The sequence below is a fragment of the Falco biarmicus genome, chromosome 1 (assembly GCF_023638135.1).
Source record: "Falco biarmicus isolate bFalBia1 chromosome 1, bFalBia1.pri, whole genome shotgun sequence".
Taxonomy (NCBI): Eukaryota; Metazoa; Chordata; class Aves; order Falconiformes; family Falconidae; genus Falco; species Falco biarmicus.
The window spans coordinates 7,415,802-7,433,179 of record NC_079288.1 but is presented as its reverse complement, the minus strand read 5'-3'; the positions used below and the strand labels follow the sequence as shown (position 1 = coordinate 7,433,179).

Sequence of the window (17,378 nt, the reverse complement as noted above, 5' to 3'; positions counted from 1 at the left end):
ATAGGTGTGAGCCCAGACTCCCTAAGGGATCTAGCCCGGGGAGCAGCTGGTCCTGGGAAGGGTGACTCGGGGGCACTGAGGGTACAGGAGCCACCCAGGGTTTCTGTGGCAGCTCCAGGGGACCAGATCCCTGGAAAGCTGGTCCCCAGGTCCAGTCACACCCGACCATGGATGGGAGGACCTGTTGCTAACCCTTACATCTCCTATCCTTGGGCAAGAGAGAGGCAGAGCTGCCGGGGTCGGGCAGCACTGGGCAGCCAGGGCTGCCCAAGCCAGGGCAGCAGGATGCAGCCAACAGCAGCCAAGAGAGGGGTCCAAGGTCCTGCATCCCCCATTGCCCCCAGCCCTGCACTGCAGCAGCCTCGGAGATTTGGCTGAGCTCTGCAAGAGAGACCGAGTGCTGCTTTTACAGGGATTAAAATGAATCCCAAAATGTGTGTGGGGGGGGTCCCTTTCCTCCCTTTTTTTGGCATCTCTGGCAACCCTGTGGTACTGCGGGGGCATCCTCAGCACCCAGACAGTGGGCTGCCTTGGGGAGCTCCAGCACCAGGCAGCTCCTGGCTAACTGCAGGCAGCAGGTTTTTAGGTAGGTTGAAACCTCTCTGTAAACGGCCTTTCCAAGCCCCAGCAGCCACAGGGATGCTGTTGCAGGTGGCTGTGGTGCCAGGTTGGGTGGCAGCCACCCGACAGCTCTAAATAACTTGGGTTTGGATGGCTGTGTCCCCGAGCTGGGCATCTGCCCCTGGGGAAGGCAGGAGGGCAGTGCCTGGGCATGGGTGCTGCTGGCAACACACACCGGCAGCCGGGCAGATGCTCTCAGGGCGATGCCCAGTGTTTCCATGGCTCTGAGCCGGGGCACCGGGAGGTGTTGGAGCAGCTGCCCCCCCACCCCTGGCAGGGCTGGAATTCAGCTCTGCTGCAGAGCATGGGCTAGTTTGGGGGCGGACTGAGCACCCAGCTGGGGGCAAGGGGACCCCAGCAAGGCCCCTGCCCGTCTCCCCCCTCTTCCTTTGCTGGATCTCCCCCCTTACCCCCCCCACCCCAGTCTGGCTTGCTCTAAACCAGTGCTGCGGGATCAGCTGATGCTTTAATACTGGCCCTGGTGACAGCTGGAGGCTGCTGCTGCCTGCGGGGGCTTTGCCCTGTGTCACCCCCCCTCCCTGTGACCGATGGGGACCCTGGGGCTGCCCTGCACCAGCTGGGGGGCACCTGGCCAGACCCCACCGGTTCGGTTAGCAAAGGGCTGGAGGTTATTTATTGGGGGTGTGTGGGTGGGTGTCCAACCGCAGCTGCTTGCGCCCCTCCAGCTCTTCCTGGGGGGTGGAGGGGGGGTGGGTGCATTGTAAGAGCTGTGCCATTTTGCGGTGGGTTTTTCCTCCTGGGGAAAAAGGGGGACGAAGCAAGGAGGGGGCTTGCCCCCTGCCCTCCCCAGCGCTGGAGCCAGCCCTGGATGCAAGGGAGGCGGGCAGGTTCTGGAGGGAGGGCTGCCCGTCACGCCTCCCCCTCCCCACTCCCCGGGGCTGGCGGCCAGCCCCGAAGTTGCGGTGAGGCAGGAGGACACACGTCCTGTCCTTCCACCGCCCCCGTGCCCCCCCCGGGCACCCATCCCCGCATCCCCTCCGGGCACCCATCCCCGCATCCATCCCCCCCGGGCACCCATAACCGCACCTCTCCCCCCGGGCACCCATCCCCGCATCCCCACCCCCCCCGGGCACCCATAACCGCACCTCTCCCCCCGTTCCCCCATCCCCGCAGCCCTCCCCACCGCCCCCGTGCCCCCCCGTGCCCCCATCCCCGCAGCCCTCCCCACCGCCCCCGTGCCCCCCCCGTGCCCCCATCCCCTCAGCCCTCCCCACCGGTCGCCGGCTCCTCCCGGCCGTCCCGCCCGGGCCAGCCCCGCCGGTCCCGGCGCGGGGTGGGGGGGGGAGATGGCTGCCGGGGCCCGGCGGCCGCCGAGACACCTGCTGCCACCGGGCCCCCCCCCGTGCACACCCGCTCCGCTCCCGCTCCCTCCTTCCCCCGCTCCCGTCCCTGCCTCCAGCCGCCGCTGCAGAGCCGCCGCCGCCGCCGCCAAGGACGAGCCGGGACCGACGGCAGCCGCCGGTCCCCCCCGCCAGCCGCGGCGGGGGCCGATCCTGCCGGGGGGGGCTGCCTCGCCGGAGGGGAGAGCTGCCCGGGGCCGAGCCCCCGGGGGGACGCGCAGCCCCGCCGGAGCCGCGGGGCATGTAGGCACCGAGCAGCGGCGGTCCCGTAAGTACCGGCCGGGCTGGGGGCAACCGGCCCCCGACGGGCTCTGCCGTCGCCGAGAACTTTTAGGGATGGGCTGGAGGGGTGGGCTGGGGGGGCGGGGGGGTTGCTGTGGCCATTCCCCTCTACCCCAGCATCCCCCCATCCCCAAGAGCTCCCACTTCCCGTCCCGGGCAAGGATGGGAACGAGCCGCTATTCGGGCGCTGTGCTGGGGGGGTTTGGGGTGGGTGGGAGGCAGAAAAAAGAGGGGAGACCTCCCTGGGTGCCACTAGCCCTGTGTCCCCCCCGCCACCTTGCGTAACCCAGCGGCAGGCAGGACACTTGGCGTTTATTTTTGGTTAATCCATATTCGACCTTTTTAAGCTGCGTTTCGGTGCGTGTGTATGCGGGGGGCCCCCCATCGCCCCAGCCCGCAGCCCCCGGCCCGCAACTGTTGCTGTCGGAGGCACGGGCGAGGAAGAGGAGGGTGATGAGGATGAGGAGGGTGGTGCTGGGTGGTGGCAGATGAAGGTTGAAAGGAGACGGTGCTTGCCGGAGGCTGCCGGTGCTTCTCCCTGCATGGGGACGGGGATGGTGATGAGTTGGCTTTGGGGAGGTTTTGCTGCTTTGCTTCCTTCTGGGGGGCTCCGTCGGAGGTCTTCTTGCTCCACAGGGGTGTCCCCCACTGGGGACAATGACAAGCCCTGGCACAACCCGGTAGCCTCCCCAGTGCCCCCTGTCCTCCCCACATGGCCCCTGCCAGGTTCAGATTCACTCCGTCCTTTCCATCCATCGGCAGTGGTTCCCCCTCCCCTGGTGCAGGCTGCGCCTTCCCTCTGGTTTTGGGCTTGCAGGCTTTTTTTTGGGGGGGGGGGATAAGGTTTCTCTTTCGTTACAGATATGTTGCATTTTGGCATTTTATTTCTCCCTTTCCTGAGGTCAAAATATCTGCATGAGCTCTCCCCCTCTTGGAGCAGGGGAGGGAGGGATGGAGGGAGGGCAAAAAGGAGGTTTAAAATTAGGAGCAAACTTTCCCTGTTGCATTAAAATGATATTTCAGGGAGTAGTGGGGGGTAAGGGCTCCATTGGTGCCTTTAGCAAGAGGTTTCTGCGAGTGTTTCGTGTGTCAGGTGAAGCCGTGCCCAGGAGAGGGGTTAACCTGTTCAAACCCACCTGAAAGCAACAAAACCCAAGTGGGGAAGCTACTGGGTGGCTCTGTGGGTGTCCCCTGGTCCCTGGGGAGGCTGCCGGGAGGTGGCATTGCCCTGCCTGTGCTCCCAGCTGGGGCCACCTTCCTCCTGCTCCAGCCTGGCCACCAGCCCTTTGCCCAGCTGGAAAACGTCCCTTTTGGGAAGGCCTTTTCCCAAAGGAGCAAATCTGCAGTGCTTGCGACAAGAGGTTGAAAAATGTGATTTTTATTTATTTTTTTTTTTTAAAGTCCATGGGGGCTTTGCTGTGTTGTGCGGAGCCCAAGAGCAGCCCCGGCTCTGGCAGGGATGGGCTCAGTTTCTCCTCTGCCTCTACCACTTCCCTGCAATTTGCCTTCCTCACCTTCATCCTCCCCCAAACCCCACATTTTCCTACACCCCTCTAGCTTGCTCCTGGAAAAGACGAGCTGGAAGTGCATGGAATCGGCTGGGCTGGAGGAGCTGGCTGCTCTTTGCATCCTGAATCCGGCCATTTTGGAGCAGCCCTGGCTCCAGCCCGTGCACGGAGCCCCTGCCAGCCACGGGCTTGCTGGCCCTAAACCCCTCCATCCTCCTCCACAGCCGCCAAGGGCTGCGGCGAGCGGCTTGGCTCTGGCCAACCGCACCAGATTCCTGGGGAAGGATGGAAATCCAACCTCCTGGTTATCTCATCCATGGCTGAGCGATGCGATGTGCCCATGCCACCTTCCCCTCTGCCATTGCCATCGTGTTCTGGCTGCAAGGGGCAGGGTTGTTTTCCACCTGCGGCTCAGTCTGGCGGGAAACCAGTTTGCTCAAACCCACTCCCAGTTACAGCCAGGAGCGGAGCAACGCCTTGGGAAGCAGTGTTCGGCATCACGGGAGGGGCTTGCTGGCCTGTGCTTGGGTTACTTGGTGCTAGAAAAGGCTCTTGAGCACGGGGAAGAGCTGGGCTGAGGAAGAGGAGGATAAGGGTCTGGGATGGGTGAGGTGCCAGGGCTGGAACAAGCAAACCCGATCAGTCACCACAAGGGCCCAGGGTATATTTAAACGTCCTTGAGGAGGGCTCAGACAGGCAGAGCCGCTAGGAGAGCAGCTCTGTTTGTTTTGGGTGGTGTGTTGCTCCCCTTCCTCTCTGCTCGGATAGCTGATGCCGGATTCCCGATGAATTATTTATCATGGGACTAAAAATACTTGGGAATTCACAACGAGGAGCGGGCAGCGCAGGCTGCCCCGCCGTTATGCTGGCCGTGCCGGAGCGTGGGACGCTGCCAGCATGGCATGACTCACCTGCCACCCTCTCCGGCCAAGGGGCCCTGGCTGCAGCCATCGGTGTGGTGTCGTGGCTCCTGCAGCTTGGCCGGCTGCAGTGTGGGACAGGGGGGGATGCAGCGGGGCAGGGTGAACCCCCCCTGGGTGATGGCGGGTGCTAGGTGTGGATGATCCCCCTCCTGAAACCCCTCTGGCCAGGAGAGATGCTCCCTGGTGAGCATTGGTGCCCGTCCGGGTGCCCAAGCCCTCCCAGTACCCATGGGGTGCAGGAGGGGGATGTGGGGCTCATGTCCCCCGTCTCTCTGGAGCAGGCAGCCCTGGTGCTCAAATCCACACCAAGCAGCTCTTGCAGAGTCCCCAGCCGGGCAGTGGTTGGGTTTATTTCCTGCGTTTTCAGTCCAAAACGCTGGCGATGCTTTTGCAGTGTGCCGAGGGGTTGTCCATCACTGTGGCACAGAGTGGTGTTGGGGTGCAGGTCCCCAGGGCAGCGCAGACCCCGAAACCATCTGGGACTCATCAAGGGACTCCTCCGGCCATGCCGAGGAACACGTTAAGCAACAGCAGCTTTTAATTGCAAGTGACGTTTCTGAGCACCAGCTGGCATCTTGCTGCATGGAGCGACACTGGCGTGTGGCTGGTGCCACCGTGGAGGGCTGCTTGTCCCCCTCCCTGCTGCCCGGTGTGGCACCGGAGCAACGGCCCTGGGTGCAACAGGGCACAGGGGGGCTCAGATCCCCCCGGCCACAGGTCTCCCGTGGGTTGGTTTTGCCGGCAGGCTCCAAGGAAGGGGTGAGCTCCAGCACGGGGGTGCATCACCGTGAGCAGGGATGTGTGCTCCCCCCAACCCCCAGGGGCTCTCACCCTGCCTAGTGCGGGCTGAGCAATCATAGTCAGTGGGGACCTGGGGAGCTGGCAGGGGGGGTTGTGCCCAAACCCCGCTCCCCCAGACCTTGGCTTTGGGGTACAGCCAGCAGAGACGCAGTGCGGCGCATGTCCCAGCCGGGTGGGCAGTGCCAGGCAGGACACACACCAGAGGCATGAAGGGGGGAAAGCTGAAGGGTGGTGTCTTGAGGGGGGAAACTTGGAGATAAAGGGCCAGGCAGGTGCTTTTGTTGGGATTTGTGGGGAGAGAGCAAGGGCCCTGGGGAAGGGTGATGGGCAGAGGACAGGCAGGGGGACAGGCAGGGGACCAGCTGCCCCGATGACTGTGTGGTTTGCAAAATCCCAACATGGGGGTTGCAGAGCTGAACCCTCCCTCAAGGGCAAAGCCTTTAAATATGGAAGGTGGCTGGAAGCTCTGGAGAGAGGCACCAGGGAGTTGCCAGCTCCTCCTGTCACCTCTCGCTCCTGTCCCCATTCCCGATCGAAGGGGCAATAAGGAGCATCCTAGCAGTGATGGCTTTTGGAGAGGGGATGGGGTGGGAAGGCAATGGGACTGGGAGGGGGATGGTGGTGGTGGGATGGGGACGGTGTGGTGGTGGGAAGGGGCAACCAGCTGGGAAGGTTTAGTGCTTGGTGGGACTGGGGACAAGGAATGTGGCACTTGGGTGCATGGTGGGTGGTGGGCACAACCCTGTGGTTGTCCCTTCACCACATGCAGCCTCCAAAGGATGAAGGTTCCCCTTTCTCCCTGGGGTCAACCCACCCTGGTGCTGCTGCGGGGCAGGCTGGGGTGAGTGGGGCTGGGGGTCCTGGTGGGTGGCCAGATGCGAGGGGCTGTGTCCTGTCCCAGCAGGGACGTGGCGGTGGACATGGGCAGAGCGCCGGCGCACGCTCTGCTACTGTCGATGGTGCTGGGCTGCTCAGCTGCCTTCACAGACCTGCTGCTGCCCAGCCCCGAGGAGCCGGTGGTCAACGTGGCCGTGGTGTTTGGGGGCACGTCCTACCCCCTGCACATCCGCTCCCGCCTGAGTCCCCAGAGCTTCCTGGACATGCCCCTGGAGATCCACCCCATCACCGTCATCGTCAACAACACCAACCCCAGCACCCTCCTCACCCAGATCTGCAACATCCTTGCCAGCCACAAGATCCACGGCATCGTCTTTGAGGACAACGTCGGCACAGAGGCCGTGGCCCAGATCCTGGACTTCATCTCCTCCCAGACCCAGGTCCCCGTCATCAGCATCAGCGGGGGGTCTGCTGTGGTCCTGACCCCGAAGGTGAGGCATTCGCTACGGGTTATTTCCAGGGGGGGGTGAGAGAAATGAGGGATTCTTAGAGAGGGGTGGATATGGGATGTGAAATGCTGGAGGGCAGAGGAGCTGCCAGGCTGCAGTGCAGGGCTTGTGGGCAGGAATAGGCAGTGGCTGTGGCAGCGTGGCCGGCTGGGGCGGTGGGACATGGAGGGGACTTCAGGGAGGGGACTACAGTGCCCTGTGGAGGGACCCTCCCTGGTGTCCTGCTTGCTGTCCCCTCCAGGCTGTGCCGACCGTGGGGTGCTGGAGTGGCACTGGGGCTGCAGGGGCAGTGGCAGGGTTGGCACGTCCCCATCCTCCTCCCTCCATGCGATGCCAGGGCCAAATCCAGCCCTGAAATGGCTGGGCAGGCAGCGTGGAGAAGCCTCGCTCGGCTGTGGCAGCAATCTCAGGTGCACCACGGGCTGAAAAAGGCTTTTTAGCTTCTCTCCTCTTCGCTGGCATCAGACACTGTCACTGTCAACTAGTCACTGTCACCTGCCTGCCGGGAAGTGCTGGCGGCAGGGAGAGCTGCAGCCAGGCTGGAGGGTGCTGGGCAGCTTGCGATGGGCTGTGGTGAGGCTCCAGTCCCTCCCGAGGGGGAGATCTGGGTTCTGTCCCCTGGCTGCTCATCCCAGCCTGGGCACTGGAGGGGTCCCAGTGCTGGCCCCTTCCCATGGCAGCAGCCCCCGGGGCTGGAGACCCTGCCGCTCCTCTGCTTTCATGTTCCACTCGCCCAGAGGTTTGGGGCTCTGAACCCCCTGGGTGGCACCTCGGCAGCACTGGCTGCACCGACAGGTGCTCCTGGACCACCCCAGGTGCTGCTCACTGTGGGTGGGTGGCAGGGGCTGCAGTGGGTGCAGGGGGCTCGGGTGGGTGCAGTAGGCTGAGGTGGGTGCAGGGGGCTCAGGTGGAGCCCCACGCAACTGGAAAACAGCCATGGCTTTGCTGTGGTCGGCATGTTTTTCTGCAGCTTTCTCCAGGGGTATTTCAGGGGTGGTGGAGGGGCCTGTCTGAGGCTCGACCTCTTCCTCCTCCTCTCATGCGTCCAAGGATCCCAGCAGATCCCACTCCCCAGAAGGAGTCCCTGGGGCTCACCCCTCCAGCTGGACCACCAGCCTCATTGGAAAAACTCCTCCTCTGGAGGAGGAGGGGATCTGGGTTGCAAAACCCCACTGCCTGCACGAGACCTTCTGCAAATGCTATTCGCTGAATCATTTAAGACAGAATCAGATCAATTAAGGTTTGCTAATGAGAGGCCATATGGCTGGGGAGATGGGGTGAGAGGGAAGGAGCCACACAGGCTCCAGCAGCAGGTAGTGAGTTGGAGCTGGGATGGGATTTACACTCCTGGCAGAGCCCTTGTCCCCCTCCTTCTCCTGGTTTAAGGAGAAATTGTTGGTCTCCTTTGGAGGATGGACGAATTTTTGGTCAACAAGCTGAGAAATGGAGGAGAGGCTGCAGGGCTTGACCCTTTGCATGGGATGATGTTCCTTGGAGACTGCCACAGGATCTGTCCCATTTTGGGTGTCTCCAGCCCATGGACCATGCCAGATCATGGCTCCTTGAACCCTTCATGATGGCAAGTTCAAGGTGGCTTGCACGGGCACAAGACACCTGGACCATGGTGCCAGAGCAGCCCCTGACTCCTTCTCCTCCCACAGGAGCCCGGCTCGGCTTTCCTGCAGTTGGGTGTTTCCATCGAGCAGCAAATCCAGGTGATCTTCAAGGTGCTGGAGGAATACGACTGGGGCTCTTTTGCTGTCATTACCAGCCTCTACCCGGGCTACAACATCTTCCTGGACGTCATCCGCTCCTTCACGGACGCCAGCTACTTTGGCTGGGAGCTGCAGGAGGTGCTCACCTTCGAGATGAGCCAGGAGCGGAGCAGCTCTAGGACGCAGCGGCTCCTGCGGCAGATCGATGCCCAGGTCCTCATTGTCTACTGCTCACGAGAGGAGGCTGAGTACCTCTTTGCCATGGCAGAGCAAGCTGGCCTGGTGGGGCCGGGCTACGTCTGGATCGTGCCCAGCCTGTCAGTGGGCAACATGGAGGTACCACCCGCCTCCTTCCCTGTCGGCCTCATCAGTGTGGTGACAGAGAGCTGGAAGCTGAGCCTGCGGCAGAAGGTGCGGGATGGGGTGGCCATCATTGCCATGGGGGCAGCCAGCTTCTTCCGGGCCCATGGCTACCTCCCGGAGGTGGGACGGGACTGCCAGGCCCCTGGTGGAGCCACCACCTCCAACAGCAGCTTCTACCGGTAAGGCTCGGGGGGGCACTGGGATGGGCATGAAACAGAATGGGGAAACAAAGAGGGAAGGGGCAGAGGAGGTGGAGGATGGAGCTGGCAGGCTGGGGCGATGATGCTCGCTGAGCTGCAGCTGGTGGTCCACGCCTCTTGGCTGGGTTTATCCTGGAGCATCTCTCCAGAGCAGCCCTTGCAGTTTCCCATGCTTCTCTCCGACCCGGCACCCATGGGGGTCTCAGGGGGGGTTTCATGGCACTGCTTCACAGTGCAGATGTGCGCTTGGGGCTGCTGTGGCAGTCTGTGCAGTGCCTCCTTGCTGGCAGGGCTTTCTCCAGCTCCCTGCTGCCTCTTGCACAGTGGCTAAACCTGAGATCCCCAGCTCTCAGCTCCACATCTCTCCATGGGGCCCGTGGCAGCCCAGTGGAGCCGGAGGAGGAGGAGGAGGAAGGCTGTACGGGGCTAAGCTGCACAGCCAGAGTCTTATGGGTGCTGTGTCCCACCAGGCACCTTCTCAATGTGACGTGGGAGCACAGGGACTTCTCCTTCAATGAAGGCGGCTACCTGGTCAGGCCCACCATGGTGGTGATCTCGCTTAACCAGCATCGGCTCTGGGAGATGGTAGGACCCTGGACCCCCCAGGATGGGCACACTGGGAGGGGGGGTGGGCAGGGTGAGCCTGGGGCCATGCATAGGCTGGAGTCCCACCCTGGGGCAGGTTGTCCATTGCAAAACCTGTGACTGGCACCAAAAGTACCCATGGTGGCAAGGTGGGGCTTTGTGGCAATGCTGGGCACCAAAGCTCTGCCAAGAACTGGGTTTTTTTCCCTGCAATTTGGCTGAAAGTTTCCAAAAGAGGCAAAAATGCAACTGCTCACCTCTGGAGAACAGCAGTGGAACATCTAGACCTGAAACAAACTGCATGGAGGGTGTTTTTTTTCTAGTTTGAAAGTATTTTGGGTGAAATCTGGCCAGGTTTGTGCTCACCCAAGCCCAGCGCTTGGGGCACAGGAGGAAACACCTCACCCTGTGGTGAGTGGGTGCATGGGGAAGGGATGCTGAGGTGGGTCTCACCATGGCTGAGCTCCAGCCTGACAATGCTCCAGGAGAAACGAGTCCCAAAGGCATGGGGAGGATGGACACGGGACCCCATGTGACCCCCAGAGCCCCTCGCCGAGGTGACGGTGCGCTCTCCCTTGGGGGCAGGTGGGCAAGTGGGAGAAAGGCATCATCCACATGAAGTACCCGGTATGGCCCCGCTACGGCTCCTTCCTGCAGCCCGTGGCCGATAACCGCCACCTGACGGTGGCCACACTGGAGGAGAGACCCTTCGTCATCGTGGAGAACACGGACCCCAGCACCGGGGTCTGCGTGCGCAATACTGTGCCCTGCCGCAAGCAGACCAACTCCTCCCAGAGGTGAGCAGTGAGGATGGAGCTGGGCAATTCTGGCCACTGCTTCCCAGGCACGTGGTGTCCAGCAGGCATCAGGGTGCTCCGAGCATCTTTGATTGGTCCAACCCTTTTTTCCCCGGCATGGTTTCAGTGGTGATGGCCTTGTGGATCCCTACACCAAGCTGTGTTGCAAGGGCTTCTGCATTGACATCCTGAAGAAGCTGGCCAAGGCGGTGAAGTTCTCCTATGACCTCTACCTGGTGACCAACGGCAAACATGGCAAGATTGTCCGTGGGGTGTGGAACGGCATGATTGGTGAGGTGGGCATGGCTCAGACCCCAACTTTGGCCCTCCCTGGGGGGCACCACTCCAGAGAACCTCCGGCTTTCCTGCTGGAGGTGGTGTCTGTGGTGGGACTCTGAGCAAGGGACAGTTTGGCACGAGCTGTGCCAGGAGAATGAGGAAATGAGCCAAACATTTACAACTCCCACAGCTGGTTGTGTTAGTATCTCTGGTCATTTGAGAAGCTACTGTTTTAAGAAAAAAAAGACAAAAGTAAAGATTGGTAATGTTGGAGATGAAATGCCTGGGGAAGGTGGTCTGGGTGCCTCTACCTGTCCATCTGCCCATCCTGAGACCATCTGCCCCCTCTCCAGGTGTACTACAAGCGTGCAGACATGGCCATTGGCTCCCTCACCATCAACGAGGAGCGCTCTGAGATCGTGGACTTCTCCGTGCCCTTCGTGGAGACGGGCATCAGCGTCATGGTGGCCAGGAGCAACGGCACCGTCTCCCCCTCTGCCTTCCTGGGTGAGCCGTGCGCCCCTCCCTCTGTCTGGCTGTGGGTTCATCCCATGCTTCCAGAAAATGCAAATTAGAAATATTATTCAGTTTTAAATAACTTGTAAGGAGAAAAAAAACCCACCGAGTCATAAGGGAAGGAGATTGTGCTGCTGGCTTTGGGGCTTCCTCCGCCCCTCACCTGAATAATCCTTTTATTATGGAGATGGAGGCTGGGATTGGAGATGGAAGCTGGGATCGGAGGTTTCCTCCTCTTCGTTACTTCTGTGGAGGAGGGAGGACAGGGATGGGGGGGGAAGACAAGGTGGGTATTTGCCAGCTCTGAGCTCTGCTCTGGGGACCCCTTCTCTGCCACCATCACCAGAGCCTGTGGCTAAGCTGGGGCAGGAAACTGCCGCTGCTAAAAGTTTTATTTAACGAGTTTTAAAAAAGCAAAGCTGCAGCCTAGGAAGGGGAGGAGACTGGCCAAGGTCATCATGAAATTCAGCCTGAGAGCTCGGCAGGGCTCCCGGCCCTCGGCAAGGGCACGGCAGCGGCATCCCGGCTCAGCTGGAGCAGGGCTCCCACACCGGGAGGGTGCGCAGGGGTGTGGGTGCCAGGGATGCCATGGGGTATGGGACACTGCCAGCCTGGGCACATCTTCCCCCTCCTGTCCCCTGCACACCGCAGGGCCCACCTCCCCCTGAAGCAGGGGTCACCTTCCCCGGCCCTGGGGACAGACGGAGCATCCCGCCCCGGTCCGGAGGGCCAGGGTCTGCGGTCCCTGCGCCTCCTGCCTCCTGCGCTAATGAGCCGCATCCCCATCAGGGGAGGCCTCTCCTCCCTGACAGCGAAGGACGCGCTGACAAATGGACCTCGGCAGCCGCACGTTGAGGGCTTGGATGCATCTCCACCACTCCTGCCACCCTGTTCTAGCTCATCCCAGGCAGGCGGGGGCTCGCTGCCCACCCCCAGCTCCCAGGGGCTTTCCCAGGGGCTGAGCAGAGCCAGGGGCTGGTCCCATGCCCAGTGCAGGCACAGTCCCATGGCCAGAGCCATCTGGGGGACAACCCATGATCCCATGGGAAACGCTCCTGAGGATGACCCTGGACACGGGCAGCATCTCATTAGCATCTCCCCACTGATGAAAGGCTGATTTTGCTTAGGCAGAGAAGCATGGCTGCATCCCCCCACCTCACAGCATCCCCGTTCCCTCCTGATTCCCTGTGGATCATCTGCTCGGCTGCAGTGCTGCCAGCCCCGGTCTCCCCTCCCAGGAGGGACAGCCCCATCCATCAGGGAGGGCTGCTGGGGGTCCCCAGGGTGCTGTAGAGTGTCCGGGGGAGCTGATGGAGTCCCACTTGTTTTGCAGAGCCTTACAGTCCAGCCGTGTGGGTCATGATGTTTGTGATGTGCCTCACTGTGGTGGCTGTCACTGTCTTCGTGTTTGAGTATTTCAGCCCCGTCGGCTACAACCAGAACCTCACCAGTGCCAAGAGTGAGTTGGAGGAGGTGGGAGGGGGGGACACACACATCTCCAGCCGGGCTGACGGCTGTCCCCTCTGTCCCCTGTCCCCGCAGGGCCTGGAGGTCCCTCCTTCACCATTGGCAAGTCGGTGTGGCTGCTGTGGGCTCTGGTCTTCAACAACTCGGTGCCCATCGAGAATCCCAAGGGCACCACCAGCAAGATCATGGTGCTCATCTGGGCCTTCTTCGCCGTCATCTTCCTCGCCAGCTACACTGCCAACCTGGCTGCCTTCATGATCCAGGAGCAGTACATCGACACCGTGTCAGGGCTGAGTGACAGGAAGGTGGGGCTGACGGTCGGGCTGGGATCCCTAAAAAATAATTTTTTTGGGGTGGTGAAAACTTGGCAGGGCTGCATGTCACTGCCAGCTGGCTGGGCATGGGTGGGCGGGTGGAGGGCTGCTGGTGGGGAGGGGGGACGTGCCAGAGACATGCAGGGACGTGGCAGGGGACACGGCAGGGAACACAGCAGGGACACAGATGCCATGTGATGCCGCTCCCTGGGGCTCCCCTTTGCAGTTCCAGAAGCCGCAGGAGCAGTACCCCCCGTTCCGCTTCGGCACCGTCCCCAATGGCAGCACCGAGAGGAACATCCGCAGCAACTACCCTGACATGCACACCCACATGGTGAAGTACAACCAGCGCTCCGTGGAGGATGCCCTCACCAGCCTCAAAATGGGGTACGGCTCCCCCACATGCGGTATGGCTCCCAGAGCTGGGGTACACCTCCTCCAAATGGGATACAGGACCCCAAATGAACTACAGCTCCCTGGGGTGGGGTACAGTGCCTCCCAGATGGGGTAGGGCTTCCTCAACTGGGGTACAGCCCCCCGCCAGTGGGGTGTGGACTCCCCAGGCTGGGTACACAACTCTCCCAGATGGGATATGGCTCTGTGTGATTTCCCTGCATGAGATACGGGCCCCCCCAGACAGGGTACGACACCCTGCAGCTCATACAGCTCCAAGTGGGGTATGGCTCCCCCAAAAGGTATACAGCCCCCCCCGCCCAGCTTGGGTACTTCCCCCCCCCAGAGGAGTTAAAGCTCTCCAACATGGGGCAGAGACCCCCCCAAGAAGGACACAACCCCCTCCAAATGGACTACAGCTATTCAAAACGGGTAGAGCTCCCCCAAATGAGGTACAGCCCCCCAAAAAGGGCTTCCGACCCCGGCCCCATCCTCACTCTCCCTCCCATCGGTGGGGCAGGAAGCTGGACGCCTTCATCTACGATGCGGCGGTGCTCAACTACATGGCGGGCAAGGACGAGGGCTGCAAGCTGGTGACCATCGGCAGCGGGAAGGTGTTTGCCACCACAGGCTACGGCATCGCCCTGCAGAAGGACTCGCGTTGGAAGCGAGCTATCGACCTGGCTCTGCTCCAGTTCCTGGGAGATGGTGAGTGCCTGGGCGAGCTTCTCACTAGCCCTGTCCTCATCCCCCCATCCTCACCCCACCCCTGCCCTCCACATTAACCCAGGGGGCATGGCTTTGGCCCCCAGACCCTGTGAAGCCTCCATGGTTCCTTGCAGGATGCCACTGAGGGGCTTCTCCACCAATTCCTTTCAGGGAACATTAATTCCAGCAGCATCTCTCCAGCTGACTGCTGCTGGGGTGGGGGGAGCGGGGGGGAGTGTGTGTGTGTGTGATTCCCCTGGGGTCCCCCATCTTCCTTCAGGCTGCAAAATCCTGGAGATGGCCACGCACAAAATCTGAGGGTCAGGAGGAGAAGCCAGGGAAGGGGACAGTGAGCACAGCTGGCTGGCACATGGGTGGGGGACAGAGGCAGGAGAGGGCCCTGGAGAAGCCAACTGGCTGGTGGGATGCTCAGGCCAAGGGCAGCAGCTCTGGGGGCTTGGAGAGGATTTCTGTCCCTCCAGCCATGGAGGGGTGGGGATGGGCAGGGGCTGTGCTAGGGGAGATGATGCCAGGGCAGGGGGGGGCACATTCACCCCCCCCATCGCTGTGTGTGTCTGGCCCCAGGCGAGACCCAGAAGCTGGAGACAGTTTGGCTGTCGGGGATCTGCCAGAATGAGAAGAACGAAGTGATGAGCAGCAAGCTGGACATCGACAACATGGCTGGGGTTTTCTACATGCTGCTGGTGGCCATGGGGCTGAGCCTGCTGGTCTTTGCCTGGGAGCACCTTGTCTACTGGAAGCTGCGTCACTCTGTCCCCAAGTCCCACAAGCTTGACTTTCTCCTGGCCATCAGCAGGGTGAGTGATGCTGCCAGGGGCTCTTGAGGGGCCTGAGTGTCCTCCCACAGTGTCATGGGGTTGGGCACGGCTTGGTGGACATCGTCCCTTTGACCCACATGGGAGGGGCTGAAGATGTTTGTGCTGATGGTTGGGGAGAAAAGCCAGGATTTGGGGAAAGGGCTTAGCCCTGGGGATGACCCCGTATTAGCATCCCTGGAGAAGGGGGTGATGGAGGATGGTGTCACCCACCCTGGCAGCACTGTGGATGCTGGGGAGGGGACATCAGTGCTGTCAAGACATTTCAGCCTCAGCAGCATCATCTCGGCTTATCAGGGTGGGTTCATGTTTGCAGGACCCCAGTGACCCTGCTGATGGTGGGGGTCCCCCTGCTTCCCTCCACAGGGCATCTACAGCTGCTTCAATGGAGTGCAGACCCTGGCGAGCCCCCGGCGGGCACCCACACCTGACGTCACCACCAGCTCAGCCCAGGCCAATGTGCTGAAGATGCTGCAGGCGGCCAAGGAGATGGTGTCAACGGCCAGTGTGGGCGGCTCGCTGGAGCAGGCCACCCGCACCATCGAGGACTGGAGCAGCCGCAGTGAGCACCTCCAGACCACCTTCTCCCTGAGGACACCCCAGCTCGTGGTGCAGAACAGCACCGGTGCCCACCGGGCCCCCCCCTCTGACCTGGCCCCCCCTGAGAGGCTGGGGAGAGCCTGCCCTCCCAAGGGTGCTCCTCTGGGGCTGCCGCTGCCCCAGCCCATCCCCGTGGACTCCCGGCTGCCTGGGGAGGAGAAGTGGAGAGGGGCGAATGAGCACGTCCCCCGCCTCCTGCACCCCCTGAAGTTTCGGGGTGGCTGTGTGGGGGATGAAGCCCTTGTGGGTTTCCCCCACCTCCTGGTGAAGACCTCCCCAGGGGGGGATTTTGGGGAGCAGGTGCTGGTGGGGAACCATGTCGGGGCTCCCCTCCCGCCCCCCACATCCCCCAGGGACCTCCCACCACCGGACATCTACAGGGAGCACAAGCGGCCGGCAGGGCGGGGGGACCGACTGCAGAACCCCCCCCTGCTCCAGGGGGATGGGGGACACGGGGGCTCGGGGACACTGCCCCGGCTGCTGTCGGCAGCGGAGAAGAGGCGGGAGGTGGGCAGCCCCTTCCTGCCTCCATCCTGCCCTCGCGGCGCCTTCCCAAAAGCCACCAGGACTTGCAGAGCCAGGGGAGAGCCGGAGACTGCGGTGGTGGAGCGGGAGAAGCCAAGCCGATGGGCGAGCTCGGCCAGGGCGCCCGGGGAGCGGGGCGAGAAGCGCTGTCCCGGGGGGCTGCGGCACTGCGGTGCTGCCCGTGCGCCCACCCGCGCCAACGTGCCCGACCTCTTCCCCGAAGCTGAGGCCGGCTACGGCTGTGGGCCCCGCTGTCCCCAGGCCGCTGGCCGGCTGGCACCGCGCTCACCTGTGGCCAGGCTGCCATCCTACCGGGAGGCTTGCCGGCAAAACCCCCGTGCCACCGTGCCGGCGTGCACGCCCTACGCCTGCATGAACTCCTATGCCAACCGGGGCCTCTACCTGGGACACCGCTCGCAGGGGTCCCCGCTGCCCCGGGAGCACCCCGGGGTGCCAGCGGGATGCAGCCGGGGAGCTGGGCGCTGGGACAGCGGCTGCAGAGACTGCGGGAGGCGTGGGGAGCTGGCCTTGCTGCGGGCGGCGGGGACGGAGAGGAGGGACCCGCTGGTGGCCCGTGGGGTGACAAGTCCCTGTACTGGTGGGTCCTGGCGGCGGATCTCCAGCCTGGAGTCGGAGGTGTGACGGGGGGAGACAGGGGGGTGTCCGCACCCCTCTGCCTGCCCCTTGCCCGGGTGGCCCCACGGGCCAGCCAACGGCTCCCGGCCGGGCTCCAGCCTCCCGGGGTCCTGCGTGGCCGGCAGCGGGATGCTCCAAGCGGCTCGGCGGGTCCCGTGCGCTTTTGGGGGGGGTCAGAGGAGCCTGGCGAGGGCTGGCGTGTGCTGGCTCGGGCTCTCCCCACAGGCAGGGCTAGCACTGGGGATGCCAAGCGCATTGCTGCCATGTTGCCGTCACATTTTATTTTCACTCAAAGGACTCAAAATGCCATGTCCAGGTCATTAAAGAGACATTTTCAACCAGCTGGGGACCCTTCTTCCATCCTCTGGTGGTGAGCCTGGGGCTGCCCTTGGCTTTACCCCCTGTCACGGGGATGCTCGTGGTCCTGTGCACCGCCTCCCTATTTGTGTCTCTACTGTTGAGCCCCGACACAGGCTTATCCCACCGGCAGCAGCCAGGCCAAGGAAAACAGCAACTCATTAAACCGCGCTGAGGGATAATTACTTGGGAGACATCAGCCTGTACCGCGAGCACTGAAGCTGGACTTAAGGCACCCTGCCCAG

General features: G+C 62.6%; 1 protein-coding gene across 1 annotated transcript; it reads left to right on the top strand.

Annotated features, from left to right (window-relative positions):
- Positions 1-1,831: 1,831 nt before the first annotated feature.
- Positions 1,832-17,135, top strand: GRIN2C (glutamate ionotropic receptor NMDA type subunit 2C). The gene is made up of 13 exons (XM_056326778.1): positions 1,832-2,250; positions 6,401-6,824; positions 8,504-9,099; positions 9,591-9,705; positions 10,291-10,502; positions 10,630-10,798; positions 11,135-11,288; positions 12,631-12,756; positions 12,840-13,069; positions 13,305-13,465; positions 13,992-14,179; positions 14,765-14,997; positions 15,382-17,135. Exons 2-13 carry the CDS (start codon positions 6,417-6,419, stop codon positions 16,780-16,782), a joined length of 3,993 nt encoding a protein of 1,330 aa, XP_056182753.1. The 5' UTR covers positions 1,832-2,250; positions 6,401-6,416; the 3' UTR covers positions 16,783-17,135.
- Positions 17,136-17,378: the final 243 nt, after the last annotated feature.

Excerpts from the sequence above, each read along its gene's own strand:
- GRIN2C (XM_056326778.1), top strand. The coding sequence starts at position 6,417 with ATGGGCAGAGCGCCGGCGCACGCTCTGCTACTGTCGATGGTGCTGGGC. Across the intron at positions 10,799-11,134 it reads GGAACGGCATGATTGGTGAG|GTGTACTACAAGCGTGCAGA; the intron begins GTGGGCATGGCT and ends CCCCCTCTCCAG. Across the intron at positions 14,180-14,764 it reads GCTCCAGTTCCTGGGAGATG|GCGAGACCCAGAAGCTGGAG; the intron begins GTGAGTGCCTGG and ends GTCTGGCCCCAG.